The sequence below is a fragment of the Opisthorchis viverrini genome, assembly GCF_000715545.1.
Source record: "Opisthorchis viverrini unplaced genomic scaffold opera_v5_77, whole genome shotgun sequence".
NCBI lineage: Eukaryota > Metazoa > Platyhelminthes > Trematoda > Opisthorchiida > Opisthorchiidae > Opisthorchis > Opisthorchis viverrini.
The window spans coordinates 1,050,253-1,060,802 of NW_008751733.1; the positions used below are offsets into that span (position 1 = coordinate 1,050,253).

General features: G+C 45.0%; 1 protein-coding gene across 1 annotated transcript; it reads left to right on the plus strand.

Annotated features, from left to right (window-relative positions):
- Window positions 1-1,417: 1,417 nt before the first annotated feature.
- Window positions 1,418-10,342, plus strand: T265_04586 (hypothetical protein; the record flags this gene model as incomplete). The annotated part of the gene is made up of 5 exons (XM_009169361.1): window positions 1,418-1,509; window positions 1,625-1,798; window positions 1,875-2,023; window positions 9,717-9,836; window positions 10,224-10,342. 5 exons carry the CDS (start codon window positions 1,418-1,420, stop codon window positions 10,340-10,342), a joined length of 654 nt encoding a protein of 217 aa, XP_009167625.1.
- Window positions 10,343-10,550: the final 208 nt, after the last annotated feature.

A 10,550-nucleotide genomic window follows, 5' to 3' on the forward strand; every position in this document is an offset into this window, starting at 1 on the left:
TTCACTGCCGCAGTACTAACATCCTAAACGAGTGAGTCACTCGAATACCATCCGGAGGTAGTAACCATCTGTGTAGTAGCACCAGAAGAGGTCTGACGAAGATACCGGACTCTACTGTGGTGTGAACGTTTGTGTGCCTCTGTGACCCATAGCGATATGCCGGGGCGTATTCGTGCAACACTCATAGAGTTTCTCATACCAGGTTGCTTAATGGTTAGAGGTCTGACCAACACAGTCTCCTGCTTCACCATGTTGGGGTTCGGAACATGTTCGGCGACTTGTTCTATGAGGATGGTAATGCACTCGTAGTTTCCTGCCAAGCACAGCAACCTTTCGGTCAGACTTTAAACTATTTGCTCAAGGACTTCAGTCGTCCTCCTGTTTAGGTCTGGGTTCCCCGGCAGTATCCCAACCTACGTACAATTACGACATTTACAACCAACAATACTCTCATGCCAAATAGGTCGTCGCGTAGTGTTACCAGTCTAGTCGCCTTACTTGCTGCATACATCAGGACCGGTAAGCGAAAACATACCATTTCTGTCGCCTACCTTATTACACCTTTCCGTTTCCCTCTTCTACCCTACCCCACCGCAATTTGAACACTCTCTTCGCAGGTCCCAGCAATAAGACTGACTGCTATGCTCGCCGTGAATCGCACTCAGCTGCAGCTTCTGTACGTCCGACTTCATTAAGAACCCTAAACACTTCGAAGTTTGTTTTCAAACCCCGAAAGCCAGTTTAATTAACTGACTCTAATGCTCGTGGCTCTTGCCCGTATGCTGGATTCCCTGTGTATTGATGTATACTGTCTGTTAGAAACAAGGATACAGAACGCAAGTATTGTGACAGAACTGACTGCCCCTCGCTCTTAATCAGGTTCCAGCTGCAGAACTCTGGTGATGCAGAGACCGCTGCGGCTGGATATACTCGGGTGGGCATTGTATTGAGTTATTGAGAAAGGGGTATCTGCTTGGTTGGATACACGCTGATTGTTGCCCCTGCACGGTTCGTTTGGCAATGTCTGCGAGGACCTCGAGAAAGCGAGGTCCATCTCACCCTGTTTATTGTGTTTGCACTGTTTTGACTACAGCTCTGAATCTGCCAAAGACAGTACCTATGACGTTCTAGGTGCTCTTTTACAACGGGCTGAAATCTCAGACATTGTTCACCATCAGCGACAGCATGACATCTGTGTTCAACACTGATGCTTCGCTGTTTTACCCGTTAAGGTTGGTGTTGACGTGACTGTCCAGATAGGTAGACTAAGCGCTCCTGTGGCCTAATTGTGTGGTCGTCTTGAATTAGATACAAGACGTGCGGACAACAGGAATCATCTACTTCAACTATGTGTCGACCACAGACTGTTCCTTTGCAGTACCAAATCTCGGGACAGCAGTAATCGTTTGACCACGTGATGCCAACCAACGAACCGGTCTCGAATCCAAATCGACCACATCGCCGTCGGTCACCAGTGGCTAAGGTCGATCACCGTCTGCCGCACCTGGGGTAGACTCATGCGCTGCTGCTCTTGATAGCCCTTTTTTCAAGTCTACCCAAAACGTGCACACCTTGCTTGGCCCTTGAGAGGCTAGTGAACCTAGAAACTAATCGAAGCTTTCAGGACCGGCCTGCCGGATAGTCCGATGTCGGATATTAACAGTCATTGTGAACAAATGTTCAAAGCGCTAATCACAGCCGGAACTTTTACTATCGTGCAACCCAGCCAACCTCATTCAGACATTGGATCAGATAGCAACGTGGGCTTTGCCGGAGGCCCGGCGACAGGATCCTCCCGGTAACAACCACAACTCCAGCTGACGCATCACCCGACGCCAAGTGAATCTTAGTGTCCATACATAAGGGTGCGAAAGAGATTACGAAGTGTTTGTGTCGTTGGTGTTGTGTCTTTCGGGATGGGGTCCCGTGACGCCGCCTGTGCTTGGCTCGACAGATTGCAAGAAATTAAGGCTGATCGATGCCAGTGGTGTTCATGTTGTCAGTTTCTTTCCAGATGGTCTGAGTGAGCGCTTGTATGTGTAGGTATGTGAGGATGTTTGCGATAGGCCAGCACTAGGCCCCCTTCCTCTATCCTCTTTCTAATTTAAGATTCTATAATAACTAGATAAACTGTGGTTGTACACAGTGAAGTATCATTGTCAGTACTGATGTTACTGTCTCTGATGACGATGTGTTGATGACAAAACGGTGAACGACACAGACTTGCACCCCAAGGATTGTATTCACACACACACACACACACACACACACAGAGAGAGAGAGAGAGAGAGCAAACTTTAAGCTCTAAATAAGCTTTCGAGGTCTAGAAAACCCATCAAAACAACTGATCGCTTTCAGTATTATATTGGCCAGAATACTACTCCCTTGGACATGACGCCAGCAGGTGCACAGTTAGCTCATGCATGAGCGTAGATATAGTTCTCGGCATCACCCGGTGCGCTTGAGCAGCTACTAGTAGAACAGTTGATTACGCTGACGTAAATCAAATAAACGTGTTGCGCATCCTCTTACCGCAGCTGAACGGAGGACTTGAGAGAGATCAAACCTTGAGTTTCAAGCAACTGATCGAGGGGTCTGTGGTCTCAATTTTCCTACCTAGCTTTGCGATGGCTCTTTCTAGGCTCAGAAATTCTGGCACTAAACTATCCCCGCTTCATAGGAAACACCATCCATGAGTATCCACACCGCTTTTTAATTGGAGACTAGCACAGTTAGGAAGACACTGAAGGGCTCTACAGTAATTTCACAATCAGTCAAGACCAGTAAATGCATTCTGTGAGTTGTATGGTATTGCTAATGCTCTTCAAATTGGATATACCACTGACAGACCATCTTTGGTTCAAGAGATAGGTATTTCCTTGCACGAACCGTGTTCCACTGAGTAACTGAGCTTTAACTCGTTTCCAAATACTTTACCATGAATTATTTGTCATGCCTCCGCCCTACTGTGCTAAGACTTGAAACCTTGAACTTGTGATTGACGGGGTGGAGTAATCAACAAAATCACTCTACTGACGTTTCACAAACTGACCAAACAATGCGAGCTGCACCGCACAACTTTCATGGTTTTCGAATATTTTGTGAGTAAAACTCGGTTCAGTTCGCTACAGCTAACGAAATGAGGTGAGAAGTGAAGCAATCAACCGATGAACCCGGGTTATTCTGCCTCTGTCAGCCCGTAAAGGCAAACTGTCTCACCGTATTGGTGGAGGATGTCGCTAGCACGAAAAACTCACATTGCAGAAAAAATGAATCGCAGGGATTTTCCCACCAAAGTGTTTTTGGATGGAAGTTTCATATGAAGAAGAAATACCGCATTCAAAAGGCAAATGTTGGGGATTAGTACTACCATTTATTTCGAGGACGCATGGCAGTTATGCATAGAACGGCTGCTTTAGTTGAATGACGTGATTCTTCTAGTGGAGTAAGGAAGTGAAGTAAATCGAACTGGATGAAGCGACGCAATCACTGCATTTCTTCAAGAATCTGTGCATCTTCCGTTGAACTAACTGGTTCACCCGGATTGCTGAATCATCCGTCTGAGCTGAATAAAAATGTCCATCCATCAGAAAATCATTAAGTCTTTGGTCCATCGCCGTTTTGCAGATGTGATGAGCAGCGTGACAAGCTAGGTCAGGTAAAGCGAGGTGGACAAATGAAGTGACAGGTACTTCAGGTTTAACAGTGCCGATGTGACTTCTGGCAGGCTAACAAGTAAAAGCGATTCAGCAAGTCCTAAAACTAGTTTAGATCTCGAGGGAAAAAGAACCCAGAAGTTAGTCCAAAGGTAAGATCGATCACGTTATCACAGTTTCATTCAAGCGGTCTTTCTATCTTCAAGCGTTTCCCGATTTGTCATTGCTTGCCCCTACAAGCAGATCGCGTTCAGTCGGTCCCTAGAAGGGTCACCCAAGAAAAAACCAGTACAAACATCAAAGCCAAGCGGTTCTACCAGCAGAATAACGAAAGAATCAAATCACCTACCCATATATCAGCAGCTGTTCCAATGGGGTAGTTCTGGTATAGATCCAGCATTTCGGGGGCTCGGTACATGGGTGTCGTAAATTTCTCCAGCTAAAAAAAGGAGAAAAAGTTTATGCCTGGGAAGGTTTGAAAGCGAAGGTTTCGACGGTAACCTGGTGATGGTTCGTTTTGAATTCATGCAAACAAAGAGTTTTAATTTAGAAGTGTAGCTAACCAAAATGTCCGCAATAAAGATCGGAAAGGGAACAAAGAATACGAGGTTCAACCAATAGTATTTATATCCTGCATTAGGAGCCATGAACAAGTGAATAGCGTACTTGGAATGGCGGTAGCCTCCTCGGATAACTGGCACATTTTTTTAGTTTCTCATGCAATTGCAACGTGAATTCGTTCTACGATTGGGGGAAAACCTTCAGATTCGGTCTCCATTTATGGTTTCACATTGGTCCTCACTTGCAACTGCTGGCTGATCGAAAGACCTGAACAAATCTGATTAAGAACGCTAGGTTGGAGAGCCGTTGGAATGCAAGGGGTCAAAAGATCCACATGATAGATTGATGGTTGCCTATGAATGAGGATCAGGGCGGTTGGTTAATGGACGGAAACTGACAGGGACTAAGAATATATTCATGCAGAACATCAGAAGAGACATACTCGAGATGACAGATGTTTACTAGGAACACCGCTGCACAGTATAATGGAACCATGGAGTTTCCAGCTACAAACTAGTATTCTCCTGGCGACGAAAGGACAACAGTCACTACCAAACACTGGTGGTCTTATTTCTTACTTAACCTATCTGTATGATTGTATGTCGGCAGACAAGTAAAATTAGGAGACTGTGTCGAACGGATATGACTGGTTTTCTCATCTCAGCTAGATCCGTTATGACGTTTCAGAGATGTTAAGCGAGACCAAGCTCCGTAAGAACTTCAGAAAACGAAAACAAGGGGGGCAGTTGGCGAGAAGCTATCATACTAGCGGGCGGAAGGGGCAGCCTAAAATGCCTGTTTTTTCAGAATTTCCGGAGTTCAGCTGACGCTATGATTAGCGTTGTAACTTATTACAATCAGCAACTGTGTGTACAAATGGTATTTTGCTCTAGGAGTCCACGTTTTTACGATGACCGGTTTGCTGTTCTAAAGTCTCACATTTTTGAGCAATTGACTGTCCACAAAATCAGCATGGCTACGGGTAAGCTTGTAAAAATTTCGGTGGATAAAGGTTCCGGATTTCATGTTTGCTCGTAAAATTGAATTAGATCATAAACGCCATCCGATACAGCATAATGCGTATCCGGTGAAAAGTTAACTACATACTACCGAAATAGAAAGACCCGAAGACGTAATAGAGAGTAAAAAGTTCCACCGTACAATTTCAGTACCCCATCCATAGCTCAATACCACAGTGCCATAAAAAATTGCCATAAATTTCCTGAGAAAAAACTACAGCAGACCCTAGCCCACACCAGCAATCTTACCCGGTTTCGTCCTTATCAAGTCTCATCTGGTGAGAGCAGTCTCCTAGTTTCCATGAGTCTTATTTCCTAACTGGAAAACAATTGCGAAGTCGGTAACTGAACAAAAATTTCGATATCAGTCGTGTGTGAAAGTGAATAAACCAGGAAGCGGAGCATGACAGTGGCAACCGTAGTACATGTATCCGTTGTTGAGCCGATCCAAATAAACTTACGAGGCAATCACAAACTGTTACGCAAGACAGCGCAAAATATCAGGTGCGTGAGACGAACAGGGGGAAATGTTACGCCGATGAGAAACTACCCAGCTGTAGGATGACGGTGCTAAGTAGTACGCCAAACAAAATACAGAAAATGCGTCACTAGCTTTCAGTTAAACAAACAGGGACAATGAAGTCTTGCCGATCTCAGAGAATTATTTTGAGTTGAGTAGAGAGATAACCTGGATGTACATGCACAAAAGTTTGGTTACATATTTTGCATGAAGTACGATTTAGTGTCGGGGCCCGAGCAGAATCCATGTCGTCCGGCCGTCGACCGGTGCACAAGAAAAAGGGTAACTTAATATACTACTGTAAATGGGAACACACTTGAGGACAATTTTCATGGTAACCTCCTGCAGAAGCCCAGGAGTCTGTTGATCAAGGTAGTCTGTCCGGTTAACGTTAAGTGAACAGTGAAATGAGTAGTTTAACCTCCGAGTATGAAATATGAACAAGAAGGCCGCAAGCACCCGAAAGACGAAATACTCTCCAAACTCTCCACCAAGAATTCCCTACCCAATGTCTGCAGCATGTTCTATCTCCAAAGGAAGCATCCCCTAGCTTCAAGAGTTCAAGATTCTTCTCCCCGAGAATAGACACCATGCTAAAAAGGTCACAAATCCCAACAATTAGACCAAAGACTCACAATCCCGTGCCTATTTTGAACATGAATTACTAATATCGAACGATAGTGAAGCTGAAATTGTGTTCGTCATCTTATGGTCTGTCCCTCGAAAAAAGAATGGAATGTGATGAAATACACTTGCATACCAATTAGGCTTTAACGGGGAACTCACCTGGAACCCAGCTGAATCTTTCGTTTATGATGCTGAGGCACCAGAGCGCCCCATGTTTCGGTTGGCACGCCATTCGCGATATCGCAATACATTGTATGAAATCATAAAAGATCATCAGTTGGGTTCCAGGTGAGCCTCTCGCAAAACCAAATTTGTGAGCAAATGAGTGTATCTTGCTAATTTCGTGCAATTTGGGTTCAAGTAGAACACAAGGTTTGAAGAGAACTGGAGGACTGCTCCTACGTAATGAGCCCCAAGAAGGCCGAAACAGGTCGGGGGCTGTCGAAAAAGGTATCAACAACCTCATGAATAGTGTAGTACGTCTGTGGAATGGAATATATACTGAAACGTCCTTAGAATCACCTCTGAAAAGGCTGGACATTTGAGTTTCAATTATTCTGAGTTTGTCATTAGTTTATTACGTTTTCTGGTTGCATGCCGACATTGTTTCTACTAAGAGCTATTTGTGGGCAAACGGCGTTAACGGATATCCTCGGCTCAACTCAAAGTTTCTCCGATGAGCATCCAACAATGTTCCTGGTGAAAATGAGAATAATTTAACAGAAATTGCACGGAATTAATTTTAGGGTTCAAACTCCGCCGAACAGCACTGAATATAACGTTAAAAGTGCTTTATGCAAACTAACATAACTTTTGCGCAACTGTCAGCGTTCTGGTACACAGTACAGACGATGCTGTCAAAAACAGACTTCTCTTACGGATAGATCGAAAAGACCTGTTTTCCCAAATGCACAGGGACAGCAAGCCACCTCTTAACGCAAGGCAAAAGATTTTTCCGTATCGGGACAAATACCTAAGGTGTAACTACCTAACCTAGACGACGGGCAGCGAACTATGATTACCTGAAGAATGAGCCGACTATGACTTTTAGAGGACCTAATGAGATTAGCTCTCCAAGCCAGAGTGCCGCTGAAACGAAATTATTTGAGCCAGAAAGGGTTTGATCATTGGGTGTTCGGTGAACGTTACACGGATTTATTGACATTTTTCAACAAGCATCGTGAATGTACATTCACCAGAAAAAGTAGAAAATAGGGAAATTTCCAGCAGCTTTTTCCAGAGCTTTCACAGTAGGTGGAAAGTGAGTCCGCTTATATTCGTTGTGTGATGGAATACTTCAAACTGTTGCACGGATCCTTGGCCGTTCCCAAATAGTCAACAAAACAGACTGATTATTTATGAAGCCAAACAACGAGCCACAGGTTCAGCCAACACACAGTAAAAGTGACAGATCGGAGAGTTCATGTGTGCGGAATGATACTGGGTTGGAGATTTTCTATGCAATGGTGGCTACCATCCGTTAGTTTTTAATCCATGCAAACAATCACGCAATACAAGGGATATGACACATCCAGTTCTAGTATTTAGAGAGATCTGAGTGAATGGAAAACCCCAATATTCAAAAAATGTTGGGGTTATAATAAGAAATCAAGGGCAAGAACGACGCAAAGACGGTTACGTTTTCGTGGAGACAGACGTAGGCATGATTGGTAACATGGCTTTGATGCCAAACCAAACTGGCCCGCCTTAGCACGAGTAAGTCGACAACGAACAGTTCGAAATGTTGGGTCACTCCACGAAGGCTCACACTGGAAACCTACACAATCAAATACCTTGGTGCACGGTCAAAGAGATGGACACCAGTCACCGCTTACCTCTTCCTGTACGGTGAGCCGTTGCAGCGCACTCCAAGATGTGTCAGGAGTGTAGGAGGTAGTGCTAGCACTGCCGAAATCGCACAATTTGATCACGAAATCTTCTGATAAGAGCAAATTCTCAATCTTCAGATCCCGATGCATCACAGGAGGGCATTGGTTGTGCATATGTTGTACGGCTCGACAAGTTTGATGCATTACTTGTGCTATTACCTCCGAGGAAAACGGTCGTTCGTGTCTTGGTGTTGGGAGGTATTGGGACAACTGACCACCTGTGAATGTTCCAGAGACAATAAGCAGGTAGTTCAGCTTGGGAAAACGGCTTAGAGGGTCAATGCTTAAAATCGCATCTAGAGAGGCCAGACATGTAAAGGATGGATGAATGGATAGGCTTGAAAACCTACCTAAAAGCACAATGCAGAATAATAAATCACACAGTTAAGAGTGCTGTAAATCCCGAGAAAGCTGATCGAGATGCTCAACCCAACTCGATCGAAAACGTGGTCACTATCTACAGAGGTTGCGCATTCCTACCCCGCTATCTCTGTTGTTAGAAAAGTAAATACTTAATATGCTGTAGAAAGTAAATAGCAAACTTACTAACACTTCACAAGGTCGCCAGTAGTCAGTCAATGCAACAAACCTATAAAATACTCAGCTGAAAAACAATCCGCCAACAGTATGGGGCAGGTAGCAGACAGTCGCTCACTGAACGTGATCACTAGCATCAAACTAGTGCACATAGCGCTAATCTTAGGGGTTGGGGCAGTACGAAATCCCTTTAGGTCAATATTCTGGTTGCTGACTTCGCATAAAAAACTGTTTTTCGTGTCTCACTTTCAACAATCATCAGCATCATTATCAGCTGTAAGGACCGCGTACTTGTCGTACAGTGGTTGTAGCTGCCACACTTTCGTTCACTGATGATTTGGGGAGTTGGGGTGGGTAGCTGAGCAGTGGAGGTGACAGCTGATAAATTGGTGCAGGATAAATTGGTGCACAGGACAGCCAGTGGAGTGTTAAGTGAAGGAATTGAGAAGGGAGCTATGCAGCGAAAACAATAGCTTGGATGCACGAGCGCCACTGAGGGTGCCACTGGGCCATGTCTGACAATGTCTCTAACCATTGATGTTGCCCGTCCCGGGGTCCCCATCCAGGAAGACGACAATGACCAGTGCAGCTGGCTTTGTTGGTAATAGACTGGATTGTTTAGATCATGAATAATGTTTCGCGACATATCAGATATCAATGTCAAGCGAGTTCAAAGAACGAGCAAGAGCAGTCCGTTATTTCGCTTGCCTCAAAGTGCAAATATTAAATGCAGTCAGATCAACCAAGTGTCCACGCCGGACGATAGATTTCCAGAAATCTGAGGCGACTGACGCGCGCATGTCGCAGCTAAGGATGATGCAAGAAGAATGGGGTGGTCATGCAAAATGGGTCTACTGTGAAAGAGGTGGCAGAGAGAAAGGAGAATGGCATTTGAAATATAAAGCAGGAAGACGGCCGGTCTTTTTGGTTGATCCTACTGTTCGTAATCTGATGCAAGTTGGACAACAAACTGCTCTTGCTCTCATAATGGACTCGTTTAACGCTGCTCAACACTTGAGTGTGCTGCGTAACTGAAAAAAAAACGAATCAAGAGCAAAGTACGGCCATTGAGCTAACTGCTCCATCATTCACCAATCGTTTCTGGTTGTGCACCTTCGGTAACCTCACCGAGTAACGCCGACGAACAAATCCTAAGCGGGAAATTGATTACCGTCTCGTTAACGTACCTACTTACGCCGCGACCGGCAATAGCTCTGACGTCGAACAAAGGGACTTTTATGACGACTTCAACGCAGTGTTAAGGTGGGCGAAAACTCGGATTTCGTAGTGGTTGAGAGTTGAGTACACAAGTGGGTAGAATTAGCACACCTGAGTGGTCGACTTGGATTGGACTCCGTACACACAGAAAAAACAGGACGCCTGTCTCACTTATGGCTGACCGCACTGTTTCTAGAGAGCAACAACCCCGAAATAATCGAGATCGTCTGGCTACGTAGTGCCCTCCAACGGCGTGCCGACCACGGAGGCAAGTTGATCACATCGTCATCAGTTATCGATAACACCGATCAATAAATGGCCACCGCTCGCTTTGGAATATGGATGGATTCTGACAAGGTACTCTTTAGGATTCATTTCCTCTTCGCTTTCTAGGGTCACGACAGGGCAAGCGGTAGGTTTGCAGAACCCGAATTAAAGCGAACTACCCAGAACCATCTTATGAGCCCGCTTCAATTTCCTTCACCATCAGATGCTATGTCGCACTGAGACGAGATCGCTACGT